The sequence below is a fragment of the Suncus etruscus genome, chromosome 18 (genome assembly GCF_024139225.1).
Source record: "Suncus etruscus isolate mSunEtr1 chromosome 18, mSunEtr1.pri.cur, whole genome shotgun sequence".
Classification (NCBI taxonomy): Eukaryota; Metazoa; Chordata; class Mammalia; order Eulipotyphla; family Soricidae; genus Suncus; species Suncus etruscus.
Window position 1 is genome coordinate 1310841 of NC_064865.1, and position 25127 is coordinate 1335967.

Sequence of the window (25127 nt, forward strand, 5' to 3'; positions counted from 1 at the left end):
CCCTATGGAATGCCTGGATTCGAACCACCGTCCTTCTGCATGCAAGGCGAACGCCCTACCCTACCTCCATGCTATCTCTCCAGCCTCTATTTTTACTATTTTTAACTTACAATAATATATATTAGAAATAATACATATTAGAAATGTTAGAATTATGTATGAATCCGTCTTTCCCACTCTCCCCACATTTCAGGTTATTCTTTAAATGTTCAAGAACTAAGCCTATATATATGTATGTATATGTATATGTGTGTATATATATATATATATATATATATATATATATATATATATATATATATATTTGTTGTTGTTGTTTTTGGTTTTTGGGTCCCACCTGGCAGCACTCAGGGGTTCCTCCTGGCTCTACGCTCAGAAATCGCTCCTGGCAAGCAGGCTCAAGGTGGGGGACCCTATGGGATGCCATATGGGATTCGAACCCCCGTCCTTCTGCATGCAAGGCAAAAGCCCTACTTCCATGCTATCCCTTCGGCCCCCCAATATCATCTTGAAATAGGGGTGAAACATGGTTTCTTGTCCAGGGAGGAAGATCGCGGGCGGGAGGTCCTAAAGACCCCATCCTAGCCTTCAGAGAACCCAGGGAGTTGGGGCTCAAAATGCACCCCACCTACCAGCATGCAGCAGGGCTTTGAAAAGGCCACAGGGGAACGGGAGGCCACGCCCACAAAACGCTCAGACCACGCCCCTCGTCGCCCCGCCCCGAAACTACAAATCCCATGCTGCTTTGCGCCCGCGCACGTAAGTCACGCCGAGCAAGATGGCCGACGCAGCGGCTACTGCCGGGGCCGGCGGCTCCGGGACGGTAAGCGCGGGGCGCGCGGGGCCCGAGCCGAGAGAGTCGGGGTAGGCCGCGGCTCTCTCCCGGTCTAGGTGACGGCGCCCGGTCGTCCTGCGGGGTCCAGCCCCGTCGCAGGCCCCGGGCGGAGCAGCGCCCCTCAGGCCTTCCGGGACCCCCTCCCAGGACTTGAAGCGGCCTCCGGAGTTGGCCGCCGCCTGCCCGCTGATTGGCTCGCTCGCTCTGGGCGGGGCTTGGGGCCGGATCGCCTCCTGATTGGCCCGGGGACCCGCTGCTGCGTTTTGATTGGCCAGCCCGAGATGGGAAGGGTTCCCAGGTCAAAATATTGACATTTTCTGGGGCTGGAGAGATAGCGCGGAGGGACGGCGTTTGCCTTGCAGGATGCAGAAGGACGGGGATTCGAATCCCATATGGCACCCCATAGGGTCCCCCCGCTTGAGCCTAATTGCCAGGAGCGGTTTCTGAGCGCTGCCTGGTGTGACCCCCAAAAAACCAAAACAAAAATGTTAAATTTGTTGGAATAGTACGGCACGCAGAGTGTTTGCCTTGCACATGGCCAACCTGGGTTTAATCTCCTGCACCCCAGGTGGTCTCCTAAAAATTCTGAGCGTAGAGTCAGGAGGAATCCCTGAGCGCTGCCGGGTGTGACCCCAAAACCAATATATATATATATATATATATATATATATATATATATATATATGTTTGTTTACATTTCCTTCTTCCCTGCTGTTTTCCCTTTGCCCTCCTCTCAACTTCTTATTTTTTTGTTTTTGTTTTTGTTTGGTTTTTGGGTCACACCTAGCAGCGCTCAGCGGTTCCTCTTGGTTCTACACTGAGAAATCGCTCCTGGCAGGCTCAGAGGACCCTATGGGATGCCAGGATTCAAACCACTGTCCTTCTGCATGCAAGACGAACGCCCTACCTCCGTGCTACCTCTCTGGCCCCTCAACCCTCTAGTATATTTTTAATTTTCCTTGTTAGTGAAATGCTGTGGAGATCGGAGGCAGATAGCTAGACAGTCAAGAATTCAGTTTTAGCGTGCTGGTTTCTTCAGCCATACATTCTTTTTATAAAAAATATCCTCATTTTGGAGTTGGAGCAATATATAGCACAGAGGGTAGGGCATTTGCCTTGCACACAGCCGACCCAGGTTTGGTCCCCGGCATCCCATGTGGTTCCCCCGAGCCTGCCAGGAACAGTATCTAAGCACAGAGCAAGGAGTGACCCCTGAACGCCGCTGGGTGCGCCCAAAAGCAAACAAACAAAAATCCTTATTTTAGGACCTCAGAGATAGCATAGCGGTAGGGCATTTGCCTTGCACACAGCCAATCCAGGACAGAGGGTGGTGGTACGAATCCCAGCATCCCCTAGGGTCCCCCAAATCTGCCAGGAGCTGTTTCTGAGCACAAAGCCAGGAGGAGTAATCCCTGAGCGCTACCAGGTGTGATCCAAAAACCCACACCCACAAAAAATCCTCATTTTAGAGGTTGAGAGATAGTACAGTGGGTAAAGTGCTTGCCTTGTGCTCACCTGACCCTGTTTATATCTCAGGCACCACACAGCCCCTAAACTGCCATAAGTGGCCCCTGAGCGGTGTTGGTGTCACTGAAAAATAAAAATATAAAAATTATAAAGCTCTGTGGAAGGGTGGGAGTCATTTGTTACTCAAATAGAACATAGTAGCCATACCACATCTGTTTTTATTTTTATTTTTATTTTTCGGGCCACACCCGTTTGATTCTCAGGGGTTACTCCTGGCTAAGTGCTCAGAAATCGCCCCTGGCTTGGGGGACCATATGGGACGCCAGGGGATCGAACCGCGATCCTGCGGTCCTTCCTTGGCTAGCGCTTGCAAGGCAGGCACCTTACCTCTAACGCCACGTCGTCGGCCCCTGCCATACCACATCTGAATAGTAGGGGCTGTGATAACTTATTGAAGACTGCTAAGTAATGTGGCAGAGGAACCTCTGCTTGCCAAATGCGACTGCTTTCTTGTCCTGTGGCTGAAACTCATTCTGGGCTGCTGATTGTATTTCAGAGATCAGGAAGTAAGCAGTCCACTAACCCGGCTGATAATTACCATCTGGCTCGGCGGCGAACTCTGCAAGTGGTGGTGAGCTCCTTGCTGACAGAGGCAGGCTTTGAGAGCGCCGAGAAAGCATCCGTGGAAACCTTGACGGAGATGCTCCAGAGCTGTGAGTACTGGGAAACATTTGGTTTCCTCTGAGTCGTGCAGGACCCCCATTCTGTGACTTATGTCATGGTATAACTAGAGAGGACTCGGGGGGGTGGGGGGGGAAAGAGGAGTTATAAGGAAGTGACTTATAGGTTTTACAGATTACCTGTAAGTCATCACTGCCTTTTAATTGGCCAAGTCACCCGAACCTCAATGCCCTGGTTTGTGAAATTGCACCTCATGGTGTGATAGCTGCCTCCATCATTCTGTGCCAGGAAGGCTGAACAAACTCTTGATGACAGGAGGATACTGTTGCTGTTTCTTCCCCATAACCAAAGAACTAGCAGTTTTTGATGGTGAGTCACAAACAGATGCTACCACTTTATATAATCAGACGCTGTGTTATATAATAAAGCGAGAGTGAATACAATTTAGAGAATTAAACTCAACAATCTTGCAGGCCCTGTTAATAGTACAGTTGGTACGGCATTTTTATGTATGTGGCTGACCTAGGTTCAATTATTGGCACCCTGTATGGTTGGTCCCCTGAGCACTTTCAGGAATAATCAATAGAGCCAGGAACATCAGGGTGTGGCCTAAAAACAAAGAAAAAATTTTAGCAGCCAAGTGGATGGTTTGGTGGGTTGTGCCTTTCATGTGTCAGACCTGGCATTCTTTTTTTCGTTTTTGTTTTTTTGTTTTGTTTTTTCGGCCACACTCATTTGATGCTCAGGGGTTACTCCTGGCTAAGCGCTCAGAAATTGCCCCAGGCTTGGAGGTCCCATATGGGACGCCGGGGGATAGAACCGAGGTCCTTCCTTGGCTAGCATTTGCAAGGCAGACACCTTACCTCTAGTGCCTCCTCACCGGCCCCTGATTCCTGGCATTCTGCATGCTCCCTTCATCACTTTAGGGGTAAACCTTTGCCACAGCCCAGGTGTAGCCCAAAAAAGAAACCCTCCCCACAAAATCCCATAAAACCATTTTTTTTAAAAAAAGAAATGTGTCTTGGGGCTGGAGAGATAGCACAGCAGTAGGGCAATTGCCTTGCACACAGCCGATTCAGTATGGACAGTGGTTCGAATCCCGACATCCCTTATGATCCCCTCAAGCCTGCCAGGAGCGATTTCTGAGTGCAGAGCCAGGAGTAACCCCTGAGTGCCTTGGGCTGTGGTCCCAAAAAAAAAAAAAAAAGAGAGAGAGAGAGAGAGATGTGTCTTGTAGGCCAGAGAGCCCTCAAGAACAGGAATGAAAGCATTTGCTTTAGATCCCATCAATAACCTGTCCATCCCTGACACCTCATATTGTCCCCTGAAAACCACAGGGTAATACCCAAAGGTCCCCTCACAAAAGAAGTGGAATGTCCTGGGGCCAGAAGCTAGCTCAGTGATAGAGTGCCTTCCTGGCATGTACGAAGATCTGTGTAACCACTTCACCTTCTTAGTGAAGGTCTGAGCAGCAATCCTTCTACTCTACACAAAGTGTGTGTCTCCTGGAAGGCCCTGCAGCCAAGTGCGGGCAGAAAGTCCCTCTCCTAAGTCATCAAAACAAAACCAAAGGGAAGGGAGAAAATAATAGAAGAAAATGTCTTGGGGGGTGCTTAGCAATAACACAGGGGTTAGGGTGTTTGCTGACCTGGGTTCAGTCTTTGGCATCCTATATGGTCTCCTGAGCCTTCCAGGAGTAATTGCTGAACGCAAAACCAGGAGTAACCCCTGAGCACTGCTGCTCGTGGTCCCAAAACAAAAACTAAACGACAGAAAACAAAAATGCCTTGAGGTTTAGGAAGGAGTCTAGAATGGTCTCACTTAACCCTTTCTATACATATAATGTATTTGTCTGGTAGAATTAGGACTTCTTGGTGGTTTTAGTAGGAAGGGATGAGGAATAGTGGGATTTAATGTATGGGGACAGGACAGGATCTATACCTATGAATGAAATTGAAAGATATATGTTCAGGGAGAAGTTAAACTAATCCAAGCTAATAAAGGATTTGCGGGGGCCAGAGAAATAGTACAGACATAGGATGTTTGCCTTGCACGTGACTGAGCCAGGACCAGGGTTTGGGTCCCTGGCATCCCATATGGTCCCCCGAGCCTGTCAGGAGCAGTTCCTTAGTGCAGAGCCAGGAGTAAACCTTGAGCACCACAGAATGTGGCCCCAACACCCCCCCCAAAAAAAAAAAATAGGGGAAAAATATTTGCCAACTCAATGGGGCTCTGGAATAGTTACTGCCCTCTAGAGGATCACCTGTCAAACTGACAGGCTCTGCCTTTGTACTTGTACATTGGCCACCTAAAGTGGCTTTCCCAGGAAGGACTTTATTTAGGGTGAGTTAGCTCTCTGAAGTAGATCCACACCTGCGCTGTGAGGCTAGAGCAATAGGACAGTGGGTAGGGCACTTGCCTTGCACGTGGTTGACCTTGGTCCAATCTCAGCCATACCATATGGTCTTCTGAGCCTTCACCAGGAGTGATTTCTGAGTGCAGAGCCAAGAGTAACCCCTGAGCACATGAAGTATGGCAAAAAAAAAAAGGGGGGGGGGCAGGGTGATAGTAGGACACTTGCCTCGTACAGGGGTGATTCAGGTTTGACCCCTGGTATCCCATATGGCTCCCCAAGCACTACCAAGGTCAATTCCTGAGTCAGAACCAGGAATAACCCCTGAACATCACCAGTTGTTGTCCAAAAATAAATAAATAAATAAATAAATAAATAAATAAATAAATATCTGGGCTGTAGAGATAGTACAGGGGTTAAGCAGCTCGCCATGCAGCTATGCTATTTGCTCTGGCCCCGCCAGGAGCGATTTCTGAGTACAGAGCCAGGAGTAACCCCTGAGTGCTTCCAGGAATGGCCCCCCAAAATAAAACAAAACTAAACAAACAAACAAACAAAAAAGGAAATGACTCTTGAGCAGCTCCTAAATACCACTGGGTGTCACCCAAACAACAGACAAGAATTTCAAGTTGGAGCCGGAGAGATAGCATGGAGGTAAGGCATTTGCCTTTCATGCAGAAGGTCAGTGGTTTGAATCCCGGCATCCCATATGGTCCCCTAGCCTGCCAGGAGTGATTTTTGAGCATAGAGCCAGGAGTAACCCCTGAGCGCTGCCAGGTGTGACCCTAAAACCAAAAAAAAAATTTTCAAGTTTTGACTACATGGGCTTTTTAATGGGTTAGAATGTAGAACTGGGGAAATAGTAAATCATTAAAAATGCACAGTGGGGGGGCCAGAGAGATAGCATGGAGGTAAGGCATTTGCCTTTCATGCAAAAGGTCATCGGTTTGAATCCTGGTGTCTCATATGGTCCCCTGTGCCTGCCAGGAGCAATTTCTGAGCATAGAGCCAGGAATAACCCCTGAGCACTGCCGGGTGGACCCAAAAACCACACACACACACACACACACACACACAAAAAAAAAAAAAAAAAAAAAGCACAGTGGGGCACTGGAGCAATAGTATTTAACAGGTAGGGTGTTTGCCTTGTACATTGCCCACTCGTATTCAATCTCTGGCATCCCATATGGTCCCCCAAGCACTGCCAGAAGTCACTCATGATTTAGAGCAGGGGTCTCAAACTCGCGGCCCATGGGCCGCAAACAGCCTTCCGTACAACATTTTGTGGCCCTGTCCTAGAGGAATCTTTTTTGTTTTATTTTGTTTTAGTTGTTTGGGTCACACCCCCCAATGTTCAAGGCTTACTACTGACTTTGCACTCAAGGATCACCCCGACTTTGCCTCCTGTGGCCCCCAGATAAATTGAGTTTGAGAACCCTGATTTAGAGCTAGGGGTAACTCCAGAGCCAGGTGTGGCATAAACAAACAAAAATCCATAGCAGGCCAGAGCCAGAGTAATAGTAGAGTGGGTAGGGTGTTTGCTCTGTCCAATGCAGGTTGGATCCATAGCACCCCAAAAGGTCTCCCAAGCCTATTAGGAGTGACCCTGATCACAGAGCTGGGAATAAGCCCTGAGCACTGCCAGGTCCACTTCTCGCCCCTGCCCCAAGAGTACACATCAGTGGTCCTGAAACAAAATACAGGTTAGGTTGCCTTGCATTTGGCCAGCTCCGATTTAATCCCCCAGCATCACATAGGTGCCCAAGAAGCACCTGGAGCAACCTGAGCTCAAAGCCTAAGTAAGCCTTGAACACAGCTGGGAGCTGGTTGTGGCCCAGCACGCTCATCACCATCCAACACCACCACCCCCAAAGAGGAATGCACAGCACATTACCCATCTAAACCATGAACTTCATATCTGGCCTCCCTTCGGGAAGATGACAGTGAAAAGTCAAATGTCTTTTTTTTGGAGGGGTCACACCCGGCAGTGCTCAGGGGCTACTCCTGGCTCTATGCTCAGAAATCGCTCCTGGCAGGCTCGGGGGACCCTATGGGATGCCGGATTCGACCCACTGTCCTTCTGCATGCAAGGCAAACACTTACCGCTGTGTTATCTCTCTGGCCCCAAATGTCTTAATTTTATGCTCAGAACTTTCTAGCTTGAACCATGTGGGGGCCCCCAGAACAATAATAGTGGAGGGTCTTAAGAGATAACATAGGGGTCAGGCACTTGTATTGCGCATGACCCCCACCCCCAATTCTATTTCTGGCACTCCATATGGTCCCCTGAGTCCTGCAAGAAGCAGTCTCTTAGCACAGAGCCAGGAGTAAGCCCTGAGTACTGCCAGGTGTTGCCCAGCCCCCAAAATAAGTTTGTTATGTTTTTATTTTTTATTTTTTATTTTTTTTGGTTTTTGGGTCACACCCAGTGGCGCTCGGGTTACTCCTGGCTCTGCGCTCAGAAGTCGCTCCTGGCAGGCTCGGGGAACCATGGGATGCTGGGATTCGAACTGGGGTCCGTCCTGTGTTGGCTGCGTTCAAGGCAAATGCCTTAACCACTGTGCTATCGCTCCGGTCCCTAGTTTGTTATATTTTTAAACAGTTAATAAAATACTGAGAAAAAAGTGGAATCTGGGGCTGGAGAGATAGCACAGCTGTAGGGCATTTGCCTTGCATGCAGCTGATCCAGGACAGACAGTGGTTCGAATCCCGCATCCCATATGGTCCCCCATGCCTGCCAGGAACAACGTCTGAGCACACAGCCAGAACTAACTCTGGCTCACTCCCAGGAGTGCTGCCGGGTGTGACCCAAAAACCAAAAAAAAAAAAAAAAGAAGTAGTTTCCTAAACCTTTTGAAAATTTTTTTTTAATTCTGGTCCACAGTTTAGGAGTCACTCCTGGTGGTGCTTGTGATCATATGGGATGCCGGGGATTAGACCCAGGATGGCTTCATGCAAAGCAAGTGCCCTACCTTCTGTACTATCACTCCAGCTCCTGTTCCTCAGTTTTTACAATGAGAGCCACACTCCTGGCTCTGTTGTTCGGGATAGGGATGGGGGTTGGGGAGTGTCACATACTGGGGTGCTGTCCTTTCACATTGACCCTGGTACTCACTGAGGTTGCCTTCTAGAGTCTCCCTCCTTTAGGGGTGGAGCTTGCACAGCTGCTGGCCAGGGAGCCTTCCCTTTGGTGCCTGTGGCTTGGTGTGAGGCTCACACGGTGCAGTGTGGTCAGAGCAGCTGTTAGGACCAAGCTCAGCACCCAACTGGGCTCTGAGCTACAGAGCTCCCAGCATCCGGTGTGATGTAATGGTTTCAAGCTTCATCCTTGTTACAGCATATGCTGGCATTTTGGCGTTCGTTCCTTGTTGAGTGAATATACCACAGTACAGACATCTGTCACTGTGTATCCCTTCGTATCTCTGCATCCCTTGTTGGACACCGGTGTTTTCTTGCTGTCCTGCTGCTCTGAACTGCAGCTCTGAATGTCTCTGAGGCCCTGCTTTCTACACGGTTCAGCCTGTACCTCAGAGAGATCTGTTGAATCTTCTGGTCCCTCTGTGGTCACCTCCTGGGAATGAAGACTGAGAGTTTGTGCCTTCCCCCCCTTTCCTAGACATCTCCGAAATTGGGAGGAGCGCCAAGTCGTACTGTGAGCATACAGCCCGCACCCAGCCCACGCTGTCGGATATCGTGGTCACCCTGGTTGAGATGGGTGAGTGTGGCTCCGTGTCCAGCTCTGTTCCTCAAGCCTGTGGAAGTTATTCAAGATGTGGCCTTGGGAGGCGGGTTCTAAATCCCCTTGCGGTTGACACAGATGCTTTCTAGTTTAAGGGGGAGTTTCTGGGCTGGAGAGATCTCAGGTGGCTGGAGCACATGCCATGCCTACGTGTGGCCCTGAGTTTATTCCCTGGTACATCAGAGACACCCTCCCTCCAGCCCAACCCCGCATCCCTGGGCATTTGGAGTAACTCTGGAGATCTCAGGCCCCTACCAGGCTGTCCTCGTGGACTGCTTGGCTCAGAGTCATTTGATTGGTCCATGGGCCCCCTTGAACACTGCTTGAGAGACCTCTTCTCCAAAAAAAAAAAAAAAATAAAGGAAGAAAAGAGAAGAGAAGACTCTTCTGAGCATATTTCAGAAGCTTCCTAGCTTTTGTGGGGGTGGGGAAGTTCCAGCCAGAACTAATGGGCGCCAAGTGCTCCCATCTTGACTTTGTACTGTTCTCCCAGTTATCTTCTCCCATGCTCATCCCCCAGCATTCTGGATGTGACTTTCGTGCTTCTGTCTCTTAGGTTTCAATGTGGAAACTCTCCCTGCTTATGCCAAACGGTCTCAGCGGATGGTGATCACCGCCCGTAAGTGACTGGGATAGAGACATCCATGACGACTCTTTCTTCCGGTGGTATAGGGGTCAGCAGGGTGGCTTGCACCTTGCTCTAATCACCGCAGGGTCCGTCTCCCATTGTTTGGGCTACTCCAATATCCCCATCATTGAGCTCCTATGTTTGGGAAGTGACGTTCAGTGACCAGAGATGTACAAGACCCAGAGGTTGTTGATTGAGGTGCTTATTCAGCCTCCCCAGACAGGCAACGTTGTTGGATATGGTGAATGTTCTCCTCCTTCGTTCAGCTGAGAGTTGGTCAGCTCTGTTCTGTTGGCCACTGTGCCCCGCCACCACCTCTTTGTGTATATGAGTGAACATTTTTAGGACCCTTTCTTTATTTTGCTTTGAGGCCACATCCAGCTGTGTTCTGTGCTCTGTGCTCAGAGATCATTCCTTTCAGGGCTCAGGGAACCTTATGTGTTGCTTGGGCTCAAGCGTGGTCTGTTGCTTGCAAGGCAAGCACCCTACCCTCTCTTCTATCGCCTGTAGAAGAACCTATCTAGCCCTGTCTAGCCCCTATAGAAAAATAGCACAGCAGTATGGCGTTTGCCTCGCATGCGGCTGACCCAGGATGGACCTCGGTTCAATCCCCGGCGTCCCATATGGTCCACCAGCCGGAGCGCTTTCTGAATGTGTAGCCAAGAGTAACTCCTGAGCTTCAACTGGGTGTGGCCCAAAAAAACCAAAAAAAAAGAATTTTATAGAGAAGTAAATGTAGTCACATTCACTCAGGACCCAGAGTGGCTTTCTGGCTACAGTGGTACAGCCGTGTCATGGTGGCAAGATTGCGTATCTTCCAGAACTACCTTTCCCATTATACCAAAGGTCTGTTGATAGGTAAAAAGAGAAAGATTGATCAGTCCGTGTTTGTAGGACCTGGGGAGAATTCACCAGGGTTTCGTTTTGTTTTGTTTTTCCATTACTTTTATCATGCTGGTATCCTTTTAAGAACTTCCCTCTCAGAGTAGCACTGGAAAATGCTTTTTTCAGTTCTCTTAGATCATAAGCCCACATTTACCCTGGTGCTTTGTTAGTGCCTGTCATCTGGCATCTATGAAAGAGAAATAACCTCTGTCCTCATACCCCACTCACTGATGAAGTTGGAAACATCACCTCAGGTCATCTTGCTGGGCTGGATGGACATGGTGGAGGTCACTGTCTCATTTATGCCACTTACAGCTTTTCATTGATAGAAATGTGTTGTGACTGTTACAGCTCCAGTGACCAACCAGCCGGTGACTCCAAAGGCCCTCACTGCGGGGCAGAACCGACCCCATCCACCGCACATCCCCAGCCACTTCCCTGAGTTCCCCGACCCCCACACCTACATCAAAACACCGGTGAGTGACTATGACTGTGAGTAGCGCCCCCATGGTACTGAGTCAGAAGTGGGTGGGGATCTCAGGCATCTGTCCCCCCAAACACAAAGGACCCAGCGACCTCCAGAAGCCCTAGAAGGCAAGCGAGTTCACATCAGCATATCCCATGTCTTCTCAGTGAGATCCTTGTGACATCTCGTCACTCAGTGTGTGCTTTGCTGGGATTCCCAACTGTAATAGAAAAATTCTTGTTGAAATTAGGAAATTGGCCATTACTGACTTCTACCTACCTACCCACCCATCCACACACAGTGAAGTGGGGGCAGGCATATCCCAACACACACATGCAAATCCTCATCACACACACACACACACACACACACACACACACACACACACACACACACACACACCCATCTCCATGGGGGCAGGCATATCTCAACACACACATGTAAATCCTCATCTCACACACACACACACACACACACACACACACACATACACATACACACAAACCCATCTCCATCACACATGCATGGGCATACAGTGAAGTGGGACAGGCCTACCCCTGCCACACAGGCAATCACATATGCATGTGCCTACTCCATCTCTAACAAATATGTGTACACATACAGTTTGGAAATGGGCCAACATGTGGCTGTTGGGGTGCTGCTTCTCCACACCTTAGATGCCTTCCTCTACCACTCCCCCCCAAAAATCTTAGTTGTTTTTCACTCCATGAATGATTGCCCTGATATTTCAAATTATGAATGTCAGACCTGCCATTTTCTGTGTACTTACACTGACACCTTTAGTCTGTTTATCTCTGAAGGAGTCTTTTGAAATAATGTTTGTTTTGTGGGTAGCTTAAAAAAAAAAAAAGTTTTCGGGGCCGGAGAGATAGCATGGAGGTAAGGCGTTTGCCTTTCATGTAGGAGGTCATCGGTTCAAATCCCGGCGCCCCATATGGTCCCCTGTGCCTGCCAGGAGCAATTTCTGAGCCTGGAGCCAGAAATAACCCCTGAGCACTGCCGGGTGAGACCCAAAAACCACAAAAAAAAAAAAAGAGTTTTCATACTGTAGTCCACATAGCAGCTACTTGCCTTTATTTTTTCTGTGTGTGTAGGAGAGAGGGAGGGAGGGTTGGGGCCACATTTGGCAGTGCTGAGGGATTACTCCTGGCTCTGCACTCACGAATCATTCCTGGAGGTGCTTGACGTACCATATGGGATGCCAGGGAATCATACCTGCTTGAGTTCCATGCAAGTAATCAGTATATAATCGCTCCATGCTACCCCCCTCCCCAAACACACCCACATACACACAGCCCTGATGGAACCACTCTCTCTTTGGAGTTGGGTAGAGGAAAGTCCTATTCTTCCTTCAGGATGTGTCTCCTGTGACTGAGAACTGCAGTCTGGAATCAAAATAAAGGTCCAGGGTCAGTCTTGAAATATTTGCAGCTTCCTTGATTTTACTTTCAGTTTTGTTTTGAGAACATATCTACTGGACCTAGGGGTTGCTTGGGGACTGATTGGGGGACTTATTTCACCAGCTTGATTCTGTAATTTTTTTTTTTTTTTTTGGCTTTTGGGCCACACCCGGCGGTGCTCAGAGGTTACTCCTGGCTCTGTGCTCAGAAATCACTCCTGGCAGGCTCAGGGGACCTTATGAGATGCCATGATTCTAACCATCGTTGGTACTGGATCAGCTGCTTGCAAGGCAAATGCCCTAATGCTGTGCTATCTCACCAGCCCCCTGATTCTGTAATTTTTAAGATTAAAAATACTTTGGGGTCTGGAGAGATAGCACAGTGGCGTTTGCCTTGCAAGCAGCCGATCCAGGACCTAAGGTGGTTGGTTCGAATCCCAGCGTCCCATATGGTCCCTCGTGCCTGCCAGGAGCTATTTTTGAGCAGACAGCCAGGAGTAACCCCTGAGCACTGCCAGGTGTGGCCCAAAAATAAAATAAATAAATAAATAATAAAAAAATAAATAAAATTATAAATAAATAAATACTTTGGGCTAAAGATGCTAAAGAATTCAACCTGTATTTGATTTCTAGCACTGCATATAGTTCCCTGAGCCTGCCAGGAGTCATCCCTGAACATAGAGCCAGGAGTAAGCATATTCAGTGTTCCTTCTGATCTTTTTCTACTATTCTCCAGTCCCTATATTGAATCTTTTGTTTTGTTTTGTTTGTTTTGGGGCTATACCTGGTGGTGCTCAGGGGTTACTCCTGGCTCTGCACTTAGAATTTGCTCCTGGCAGACTCAGGGGACCTTAATGATGCCAGAGATTGTACCCAGGTCTGTTCTACGTTGGCCACATGCAAGGCAAACACCTACTTACTGTGCTATTGCTCTTGCCCCTTGAATCTTTTTTTATTTGTTTGTCTTTTGGGCACACCCAACTATGCTCAGGGCTTACTCATGGCTTTTTGCTCAAGGATCACTCCTAGCAGGCTGTGCGGTGCGAGGGATGAAACCCAGTCCTATCGTATGCAAGGCAAGTTCCCTACCCGCACTACTATCTCTCTAACCCCTAAATTGAATCGTTCAAGTATGGAAAGACCTGGATTAGCAGGGCAGGGGCGTAGGCAGAGTTGAAGGGCTGACTGAGTGACTCACTGTCTTTGCTCTGCTCTAGACATACCGAGAGCCTGTGTCTGACTACCAGGTCCTGCGGGAGAAGGCTGCGTCCCAGCGGCGAGACGTGGAGCGGGCACTCACCCGCTTCATGGCCAAGACGGGCGAGACCCAGAGTCTGTTCAAAGACGATGTCAGCACATTCCCACGTGAGCATCCTCCCCTTGGCAGTCCCTTCTACTTTCTGAGATGGTCTCACAGTCTTCTTTGAGACTTGCCCCCAAGAGACAGGAAGAAACGGAGAAGCTCCATTTTTATCCCGGCTTCAGCGTGTTCTTCAGAGTCCTGCCACCTTCTCCCAGTCTCAGGGGGTATGGCTCAGTGGTAGAGCATGCGCCTTGAGTGCATGAGGTCCTGGGTTCAAATGTGGACCCCTGCAAAGGGAAAAAAGGCATGTTGAAGTGTCTCACCACATTCTAGAGTGAGACAGAGAGACTTTTTTCTTTGGTTTTGGACCATACCCAGTGACTCTCAGGGGTTACTCCTGGCTATGTGCTTGAGGGACCATATGGGACGTGGAGGGATGGAGCCTAGGGGATGGAACCTGTCCTAGGTTAGCACATGCAAGGCAAACACCCTACCACCTGCGTCACCACTCCAGCCCCAACATAAACTTTTATTTATTGTTGTGCCAGGCAAAGAGAAGGTGTCTTTTCTCGGGACCTCACACATGCAGGTCATGTGCTGTCCCACTAAGCCACATTCTTGCTCCCTTAAGTTTTGAGTGTATATATGGTTGGGTTTTTTGGACCACATTCAGCAGAGCTTGAGATCTGTTCCCAGTTCTACTATGGAATTGCCCTTAGCAGTGTGAGGAGGTTCCAAGCCTTACATAGGTGATGCCTTTAAGTTCAGTGGACATGGAGTTACTGAGTGCTCAAGCCGATATTTGTTGGTTCTTTTTGGGGGGTCAAACTCAGTGGTACTCAGGGTGACTCCCGGCTCTGAGCTCAGGGGTCATCCTTGGCTGTGCTCAAGAAACGGTGTGAGATGCCAGAGACTGAACCAGGGTCGGTCACATGCAAGGCAAGTACCTTACTTGCTATATTATCACCCTGTATTTTTGTTTGGTTTGGTTTGGGGGAGGCACACCCATGGCGCTCAGGGGTCACTCCTGGCTCTGGTCTCAGAAATCGCTCTGACAGGCTCTGGGGACCATGTGGGTTGCCAGGAATCGACTCAGGTCCATCCTGGGTTGCTGTGTGCAAGGCAAATGCCCTACCATTGTGCTATTTCTTGACCCCTGTATTATTACTCAGACTCCACAAGTCCAATATTTCAACTTGAATCCTTTAGGCAAAGGAGACCCATAATACTGCTCTGGAAATTTCCCCTTCACTTTGAGAGGGATTGCCTGGGCTTGGACAGGATAGGGTTTTGATTTTAACTGATATGGGAAAGTAGGCTCTGAGCCCCGTGCTGCCACTGTCTGAGTGGCCAGAGAAAAGACACCTTCTCTTTGCCTCCCTTTTCTTTCTGGTGCCTGGGCTTGGGCATTGTACTTTACAGAGCACAGGAGAGGAGTCAGGCTTCTGGCTTCAAGGTGGGTGAGCATGATGTCACCTACAGCCGGTGTTCAGCAAGTGTTAACCCCTAGTGTCCATCTGGGCCTGAGTTGTGTACCTCTGGGCCTGCTGCCAGGACCTCCACGGCAGCAGGATTGGATCGTGCCTCTCTTCTCATTCCCCAGTGATCGCTGCCCGGCCCTTTACCATCCCCTACCTGACGGCCCTGCTTCCATCTGAACTGGAGATGCAGCAGATGGAAGAGACGGATTCCTCGGAGCAGGATGAGCAGACAGACACAGAGAATCTTCCTCTTCACATCAGCACGGTGGGTGCCTTCCGCTTGCTTCTGCCTGACCCTGCCCTGCTCTGCAGACCTACTCAGCCTGCTTTCAGCCTGTCCCCACTACAGCTCTGACTCGGGGAGGGACTTGCCTGCAGAGGGGCCAAGTCTGATCTCCTCTCCAGCCTGAGTGCTGAGCCTGTCCCGGGGAATTGCGCATGCATTTGGCCAGTATAGAACAGATGCCTGCCAGAGGGCCAGAGCAAGCGAGTAAGGAAATTGGTTAGAGACAGAATGGATGAGGTGCCCAGTCCTCAGTGGGCAGGAGACATGGAGGTGGTCTTGGGGAAGGTGACCCTGGAGGACAGACCTGTGAGGGGCCAGGCTGGCACATATCTGGGATCAGGGCCTTCATGGGGGGGGGGGACAGTGCAAAGGTCCTGGGGCCCCCAGGAGAACTTACCTGGGATCCTGAAGAGCAGCTTAGACACGAGGGAGGCAAGGGTGCTGTGAGCAGGGCATAGGCATTGGAAGGAGGGCTGAGTTGGAGTTGAGTGAGAGTGTGATCTCCCTGACTCTGTCATCCCTCTTCCCTCTGGATGTCTCCTCAATAGGGCAGGAAGCCTTGGGCTTGACAGTAGAGCCTGGGATCTGTGACTGCTTGGCTTGTCAGGTAGCTGAGACAGCACAGAGCAGAAAGAGGAGGTGCCAGGAGGATTGGGGGTGTGGTGGGAGTGGCGCTCCTGAAACATGGTCAGAACAGATCACAAGTAGGGTAGAGAGGAGATGGACCAGAGTTCAGGCGCACCAGGCAGGCTTCTTGCCCAAACCCGGGAGAGAGGATGCTGCTGTTCACAAGACAGAGAAGCCAGTGGACCAGGCAGAACCAGGGTTCCAAGGACAGAACCTGAGGTTAGTGTGAACCTATGACTGTTACCCCATCCAGGTGGTGGGATCATTCAGGGAAGTGGATATCAAAGTGGGAGTTGCTTCTCAGGGTGCTGGGGAGGTTTTTTGGATATAAACATGTAGATAGTCCCAAACCAAGGAATGATGTGTAAAGGTAGATGAGAGAAGAGGAGATGGAGCGTAGTAATGGGTAAGGTGTATGCCTTGCATGTGGCTGACCCAAGTTTGATTCCTGGAGCCCCATAGGACCCCCTGAGCACTAGTACATGTGATTCACTGAGCACCACTAGGTATGACCCAAAAAGGAAAAAAGGGGGGTAGAACTCAGTTTGATCCCCAGCACCCCAGAGAAAAAGAAAGAGCAGGTGTGTAAGAAGCAGGACCAGAGAGACAGGTAGTAGAGGGTTAAGACACTTGTCTTGCACACAGCCGACATTATTTCGATTCCCAGCACCACCTAGAATGACATTAGAATACAGAGCCACAGAGCCAGAAGTAAGTACTAAGTACAGCCGTGTGGTCCAGCTCCCTGCCTCCCACAACAAAAGAAAGACAGGAAAGAAGGGAGCCGAGGAGATAGTACAGTGTGTAGAGTACTTGCTTTGCACATAGCTGACTGCTGTTTGACCCCTGGCACTGCATATGGTCCTCTGAGCACCATCAGAGGTGATCCCCAAGTGCAGAGCTAGGAGTTAGCCCTGAACTCCATCCACTGTGACTCTACACTCTTCCCCTCAGTCCCCCTAGGAAACAAACAGAAATGAAAAGCCATGCTGGTTCCTTAGTGTAACTCTGACCATTCCTTTCATTACAGAAAGTCACGTGGACAGTACGTCTGTGAACAATTGTTTCCAGGGATCTTGCTATGGCAGGAAGGAGAGAGGTGCTTAGTCCCTGAAGGGGCCTCTTAAGGAGTGAAGGTGAAGGGAGGGAGACCTCTCTTGTAGGAGGGAAATGACATGGCAGGAGGTTTGTGTGTGGATGGGCATGACTGGTAGAAGACAAGGCTGAGGCAGAGATGAGAGGAGCATTGGGAATAGTGACGTGGTAGGGAAGGTTGGGGTTCAGTGCCCGAGAGGAGCCAGCTGGTGAGGTGTCAGGATTGGGGACACAGAGGCAGAGGGGGTGAGGAGATGAGCCTATGGGAACTCGGGGCCGTTCATGCCTGCTCACAGAGGCAGTCTCAGCAAGTGAAAGGGCGAGGGTGGTGCCTCTAAGGTGTGACAACAGGCCTGGGAGGAAGCCCTGTGCCCACCAGCCCTGAGGTTTTCTTTGTGTTGGGAGGGGCTGCCTGGTTTCTCTGAGGCTGCCTGCTGTTCCCCTTAGTAGATGCCAATAGCAGAATTGTCCCGTGTTTGCTGAAGATCTTCCTTGCTTGGCTCTATATTTTTTTATTGTTGAATTATTGCTTTCAGAATTAGTGCTGGGAGCTCATAGCTTTCTTTAAAGCAGAGGCATTTGTCTTTCTCCATTTCCATTTTAGTCTTACTTAAGGTTTGAGATACAATGGTGGGAGCCATGGACTAAAGTTGGGGTTCACTTGAGTAAACATCACAGCAGCTGAAGGGCTCTCAGGTGTCTCACCTGGTAACCCTGCCAGGGCAGTGTGAGAACCAGGCGAGGGAACCAGACCCAGAGAAGAGCAGGAGTGGACTGCAGTCTCTTGGAGAGAGAGAGGCCCAGCCCACAGCAGTCGAGAGACCTGGCCCAGATCAGCCAGACCAGGTGCTTTCCAGATAAGTGGGCCTGGTCATGAGCTACAACCCCCACGTCTTTTTCCTCCTGTGGCCACATAGGACTAGAGCTCCTTTCTGAAGGACAGGCATGGAGCCGAGTGGAAGGAGGAGCTTGCGGGCGATAGTGTCTCTGCTCCTTCCCTCCTTTCTCCTCCACCCTTTCTGGTTTGAGGAAGTCCTGATACTTACCATCTTCTGTACCAAACTCTTATTTTTTTTTTGGATCACACCAGCAGCACTCAGGGGTTACTCCTGGCTCTAGGCTCAGAAATCGCTCCTGGCAGGCTCCGAGGGACCATATGGGATGCCGGGATTCGAACCACCGTCCTTCTGCATGCAAGGCAAACACTTTACCTCCATGTTATCTCTCCGGCTCCCTGTACCAAACTCTTACACTTAGTAATTTTGCTGCCAGTCCTGTGACCTGAGTGGCATGTCCAGTTGGAAAAGAAGCCTGTTGGTCGTGACTATCAGTCACTTTCTGCTCTGTGAGCCGCAGAAAGCCACACAGAGGGAGCCTGAGTCCTGGGGCTTGTACCACCTCCCAGAAACTGAGTTATTGACCCTGTGCAGAAGTAGTAGTGAATGACTGGATCGTAACGTTAGAAAGCAGAGCCAGAGAACCACACCAGGGCCTACCATGGTCCAGCCTTGTGCACGGCCTTAGGCCTGGCACGAATAAGGTCGACTATGGGCCACTCACTCTCAGAGATCCGTTAGGGGTCCTCCCAGTAGCTCTGGATCAGCTTGTGATCCCAACGCTAAGGCCCTGGGAGGAGCTGGGTCATTTGGAGGGAACCAGCAGTGCCAGACCCTGAGGGCGGGGACCGCAGAAGTCAGGCTCCACTCCCAGCCATCTGGAACCGCTCTGCATTCTGTGCCTTTACCTTCTTAGCGCGGCATTCGCTATCTGCTGTTCTCGTCATTCACGCTTGCATCGATACTAATGTTCTCAGCCACAGTGTTACTTCATGACACCCCTACCTATGTGCTACTGTCTTACCATCTTCTACTTGAGCTCCTTTTCTGCTTTTGCCTCAAGGTACAGAGCCAGGCTGTGAGTGCAGATCCCTTGGCTCTATCACCAGGCGGTATATTGCACCCTTCACACAGTGAGCTTCCAGACTGAGGTTGTTTATTTGTTTTTATTTTTAAATTAGGTAACTGGGATAGAGTTAAAAAGTTGTTGATGGGGCTAGAGAGATAGCATGGAGATAAGGCGTTTGCCTTGCATGCAGAAGGACAGTGGCTCGAATCCCGGCATCCCGTATGGTCCCCCGAGCCTGCCAGGAGTAACCCTTGAGCGCTGCCGAGTGTGACCCAAAAACCACACACACACAAAAGTTGATGGCTGAGTTTCAGTCATAGTATTCCAATGCCCATCCCTTCACCAGTGCACACTTCTTGCCATCATTTTCCCTTGTTTCCCTCTCATATTCCCAAACCCAAGCCAAGTTTTGTTTTGTTTTCAGTTTATAGGCCACACCCAGTGGTGTGTGTGTTAGGGTTAGGGTTATTTATGTATCAGGGAATACTCCGGGTTATGCGCTCAGAAATTGCTCCTGGCTTTAGGGGACCATATGGGACGCCGGGGATTGAGCCCAGGTCCTTCCGATTTTAGCCACGTGCAAGGCAAACGCTCTACTGCTGTGCTATCACTCTGGCCCAAGCCAAGTTCTTTTTTTTTTCTTTTTCTTTTTTTGGTTTTTGGGCCTCACCGGGTGGTGCTCGGGTTATTTCGGGCTATCTGCTCAGAAATCATGACCATATCGGATGCGAACCAACCATCTTAGGTCCTGGGTCGGCTGCTTGCAAGGCAAACGCTGCTGTGTTATCTCTCCGGCCCCTCCCAAGCCAAGTTCTTGAGTTTGCTTTTCTCCCCTCTTCCCCCTGCAGCTTCTGCTTCTTTTACAGAACTTGGAAAATAGAGATGAATTTAAATAAGGAGAAGAAAAACAATTACTCTTATTCTCAGAACCAGCTTTTGAATTTCAACACAGTGGCCTAGGAGATGGGCAGGTGTGCAGGCCTTGCATGATGGGACGTGGGTTTCATCCCCTGCACCATACGCTTCTCTAAGCACTGAGTCTGGAGTAGCCTTCAAGGACTGTCTGGTGTGGTAGAAAGCATTAATGTTCAACATATCCTTCTTTTCTATTGTCTACACAAAGTTGTGACTTAAAAATGGGATCAGGGCCACGTGACTGTAAAGCACTTGCCTGGCATGGGATTGACTCGGATTCTATTCCTGTTATCCCATGTGGTCCTCAAACTTTTTAAGCAGGGGGGGCCAGTTCACTGTCCCTCAGACCATTGGAGGGTCTGACTATAGTAAAAACAAAACTTATGAATAAATTCTTATGCACACTGCATATATCTTATTTTGCAATGAAGAAACAAAACAGATACAAATACAGTATGTGGCCAGTGGGCTATAGATTGAGGACCACTGCTCCAGAGTCACCAGGAGTAATCCTTGAGTACAGAGCCTGAGGTGGCCCAAAAAAACTTAAGAAAAGGGGCTGGAGCACTGGCGCAAATAGTAGGTTGTTTGCTTTGCATACGCTGACCTAGGATGGACCATGGTTCGATGTCCTGGCATCCCATATGGTCCCCCAAGCCAGGAGCGATTTCTGAGTGCATAGCCAGGAGTAGCCCCTGAGCATCACCGCATGTGGCCCAAAACCAAAAAAGATATAAAAAAAAGAGAAAACCCATAAGAAAAGTAAGAATATAAAATCCCACTTTCCTTAAAAACAAACAAAAAAGGGCCAGAGAGACAACATGGAGGTAGGGCATTTGCCTTGCATGCAGAAGGACGGTGGTTTGAATCTCATAAGGTCCCCCTAGCCTGCCAGGAACGATTTCTGAGCATAGAGCAGGGGTCTCAAACTCAATTTACCTGGGAGCCGCAGGAGGCAAAGTCGGGGTGATCCTTGAGTGCAAAGTCAGTAGTAAGCCTGGAACATTGGGGGGTGTGACCCAAACAACTAAAACAAAACAAAAAAAGATTCCTCTAGGGCAGGGCCACAAAATGTTGTACGGAGGGCCGCAAACGGCCCGTGAGTTTGAGACCCCTGGCATAGAGCCAGGAGTAACCCCTGTACGCTGCTGGGTGTGAGCCAAAAACAAAAACAAAACAAAACAAAATCCAACAGCAAAAGGCCTGTGTGGTCAGTCACAGAAGACATCAATATGCTCCCCTTCCTGTCCTGAGGGCTTAGCCTTTGTGTTGCGGGGACGGATCCCTTAGGGCTCAAGCTGTTTCTATCCTACTTTGATATGATTGTGGGCACCATGTCTCAAGGACCAATGAGCTCATTAAGGATTTGGGGTTATTTTTTTCAGGGGGGATTTAGAGAATCTGTCCCAATTTGCATCTGCTTTGGCCCAGGAGGTGCTAGCACCCACAGTTGGTTTGGGCCAATGGGCCACCCAGAACTGCTGCTGCTCTCTCTCACTGCAGCTATGGCTACTGCATGCTGGCCCCCAGGCCTCTTTTCATGGCTCCTATCTCCTTGGAAGCTCTGGGCTTCACTCTGCTGTGTCCACTCGCTTTGCCTCCCTCTGGTAGCTGCTGGCCTGGCCTGCTTTCCTCCCGAGCCCCTTAGGAAAGGGGGTTGGCAGGTCTGCAGACTTCTGATTGTACCAGGAATACAGCTATGGTCCTGAGAGTGTTGTGGAGTCTTACCTGGTACCACTGTATTGTGCCTTATTTCGGCTTTTGTTCAAAGGATGATTCTGGAGCCGAGAAGGAGAATACCTCAGTTCTGCAGCAGAACCCCTCCCTGACAGGGAGCCGGAATGGGGAGGAGAACGTCATTGATAACCCCTACCTGCGCCCCGTGAAGAAGCCCAAGATCCGCAGGAAGAAGTGAGTTGAAGGGCTGGAGAGGTAGTGCATTTTTGCCTTGCATGCGGTCAGCCCCTTCTAGTCCCTGCACCACATAGGGTGCCCAAGCACCGCCAGGAGCGATCTCTGAGCACTGAGCACTGTCACGTATGCCCAAATCAAAAAGAAAGAGAAATATTTTGAAGTAGAAACAAGTTTTATTTGGAGACACTGAGGAAGGAGAGGGAGAGAAAGAGAGAGAAATACGCTCCAGGAAAACAGTGCCATCACCAAAGGCAGAGAGAGCCCCAGTACACATCCCAGCAGAAAAGCAGGAAAGTATAACCATCCACATCCCAAGAAGGCAAATGTGGATAACATGCATGCGGGCATCCGGTGCATGGCTGGCGACATGCATGTAAATGTGCACAACACTGACACAGGGTCCAGGGAGCACATGTGCCGAGAGAAAATTCTTTTAAAGAGAGTTGGGAGGCTGGGTGCAGAGTGCTGTTATGGGTCCCCGGGGTGCTCTGTGCTCCTCCTGCACAGAAAACAAGAGACTCCCCAGTTACTCTGATCCTCGGGATAGCAAGTCTGCTGGGAGGAACAGAATCCCCATGCTCATTTCTCCCTAGAGGTGCAGTGTCCTGTCACAGGGGAGCCACCTCAGCCTGTCCTCCCGGAGGGAGAGCAAAGTCATGGATTCCTCTTCTTCCTAGGTCCCTCTCGTGAGCCATGGAGAACCTGCCCTGGACCAGGGCCTGGATCCACCCTCGGGGGGCTGAGACTGTTGGAGGGAAGAAGAGAATGGAGACCTTCTTGTGGTCCAGCGACGGCCAGGGTGTGGCTGGGGATGATTTTAATAGCTGACTCTTCTCTCACGTCGACCATGTCTTCCCTGGATGTTCAGGCAGCAGGAGGCTTGGAGTTAGATGCTATGTTGGTGGGCAGCAACCTCCTACTCCACAGGCTAGGTGCAGCCAATGGTTTCTTTTAGCCCAGGAATTGATTTTCTTGGAACCCAGGGGACCAGGGCAGGAGCAGGAATGAAAGAATTCTTTGTGTGTTTTGTTCACTTGCCGGAGACTGTCTAACTTGTACCCCCAGATCTCTAGACCCCTTTCATGGCCTCACAGTTTGCAGTTTATCATCCTCAAGTCTTGTGCTTATGTCTCCTTTCCCCGTGGAGCTCCTGGCAGGTGACTATCCCCTCCATCACCGTGCTAAAGAGATGACAGCTGAGAGCCAGGCAGCATTCTTGGAGCTTTGTCTTTTGTTGTCCTTCTGCAAAAGGTTTGCTGGGCCTTGCCCTCCAGGAGCCCGTACCTGTGGCTGTTTTGTTGTAACTTGATGAGGGAACCAATTCTTCAGTCACAGGTGAGGCCGGGGGTGCTGGCCTTGGCCTTGTGCAGATCGAGCGAACTGGCCAGTCCGCTGTGGGTGTGGATGGAAGGACAGTTCTGTGGCGGAAGCAAGCTGAGAGCGGACTGCAGGCCAGGCCAGAATGTTCTTCCAGAAGCAAGTCTGAATCCACACTGTTTTGCCTCCTGGGGAGAGAAGACTCCATCCTATGTCATGTCTATCCCATGCTACCCCCAGGATGGTGGGACGCCGGTGGAGTCTGGCTGGTCTCTGAGAGAAGAGGCAGCAAAGTGCAGGCATGAGCTCGGGCATGGAGCGAGCCTCTCGAGTGTTTCGTGTCTGCTGTACAGCTGCCTCGGCCACTGATATTGTGTCCTGGGTGAGATGCTGAGAGATGGGGCAGGGTGGAGGGGCTGGTAACACTCCCCCACTGTTGTGTAAAGGTGTTGTGTAAAGGTGTCTCTCCGTGTATATTTATAAATTTCTATTTTTTTATGGAACTTAGCAGAGCAGGAACTCCTGAAGGGGAAAGTAGTCCACTGCGGCAGACTAAGAATGTGTTTTTGTCCTCTATTAAAGTTCAATGAAAACCTCATGAATGACACAGAATCTTCATCTTTGGACCTGATTTGTCTTCACCAGGCACAACCAACCCAAGAAGAAGGTTGTAGACCAGGAGTGATCCAGTATTACTGCTGCCTCTTTTTGGGAAACAATTACCCAGTGCCCCCCTCCCCATATCTCCCTCCTATAAACAACACCCACTCCCCTGCAGCTGCACCCGAGGCTGCTACCACGCAGTCCCCAGTTCCCTGTCATCCTAGCGCTGGCAGTCACGAGGACCTGGTTTTCCCACTTTGGGGTCATGCGTGCCGACAGGTACGTGAGGCCTGGTCCTCCTGTTTCAGCCCTTTCCTTTCCAAAGCACGCGATGAGGAAGTATCCATCCTTCCATCCATCTCCCTCACCCAGCTCCAGGGCTTACCAGTATCTCTGCAATCCATTTTCCTTGTTCTCCCACTTCACTTGCTTTTGTTTGTCCTTAAATTTAAATTTTTAATGGTTCTTTAAATTTTCATTTTTCTGCAGTAAGTGCTCAGGAGTGCAGATACTAGGCCCTGTCCATTCAGTTGCCTCATGTTTATATTTTTGTTTTGGGGGGTTCACCAGGCCTATACCCAGCAATGTTCAAAAAGCCTCTAAAGGATCGAAGCAAGGGCCCGGTGCTTGTCAGCAGGCACTGCAGCCCTTTAAGCTGTTGCCTTCGCTCGCTACATGTTAATTTTTAAAAGTACTTTACATTTTAATTTTTTTTCTTTTGAGCCACAATGGATGTGCTCAGGAATTACTCCTGATAATGTTTGGGGCACCTTATGGGATGCCTGAGATCAAACCCTGGTCTGCCTCATGCAAGGTGAATGACCTGCCTACTGTACTATTGCTCTAACCCATATGTTTAATTTAGAAGGAACAAGTAGGGGATCCTGAGCAATCGAACGGGAGCATTTGCCTTGCACGTGGCCAATTTGGATTTGATCTCTGACCTTCCAGATGGTCCCCAGTCTCATCAGGAATAATTCCTGAATGTAGAGCTAGGTGGCCCAAAACAACCAAAAATTTTAATAAACTACAGAATCAAGATAGAAAAAAAAGAGTAAGAATTTAGAAAATATACTAAAGGGCCCGGAGAGATAGCACAGCGGTGTTTGCCTTGCAAGCAGCCGATCCAGGACCAAAGGTGGTTGGTTCGAATCCCGGTGTCCCATATGGTTCCCGTGCCTGCCAGGAGCTATTTCTGAGCAGACAG

At 49.8% G+C, this 25127-nt stretch overlaps 1 protein-coding gene across 2 annotated transcripts; it reads left to right on the forward strand.

Annotated features, from left to right (window-relative positions):
- Positions 1-778: 778 nt before the first annotated feature.
- On the forward strand, positions 779-23162 carry TAF8 (TATA-box binding protein associated factor 8). Of its 2 annotated transcripts, XM_049764926.1 has the most exons (9): positions 779-823; positions 2859-3015; positions 8953-9051; positions 9632-9694; positions 10940-11064; positions 13692-13839; positions 15381-15523; positions 21858-21997; positions 22678-23162. In XM_049764926.1, the coding sequence occupies exons 1-9, from the start codon at positions 779-781 to the stop codon at positions 22688-22690; spliced, it is 933 nt and encodes a 310-aa protein (XP_049620883.1). In that variant the 3' UTR covers positions 22691-23162. The 2 variants fall into 2 exon arrangements, with proteins under 2 accessions (XP_049620883.1, XP_049620884.1); XM_049764927.1 differs by lacking the exon at positions 22678-23162 and having other exon boundaries at positions 21858-22001.
- The last annotated feature ends 1965 nt before the right edge of the window (positions 23163-25127 follow it).

Coding starts and splice junctions, on each gene's coding strand:
- TAF8 (XM_049764926.1), top strand. CDS start 779: ATGGCCGACGCAGCGGCTACTGCCGGGGCCGGCGGCTCCGGGACG. Junction 9,695..10,939: donor GCGGATGGTGATCACCGCCC/GTAAGTGACTGG, acceptor TGACTGTTACAG/CTCCAGTGACCAACCAGCCG. Junction 15,524..21,857: donor TTCCTCTTCACATCAGCACG/GTGGGTGCCTTC, acceptor TTTTGTTCAAAG/GATGATTCTGGAGCCGAGAA.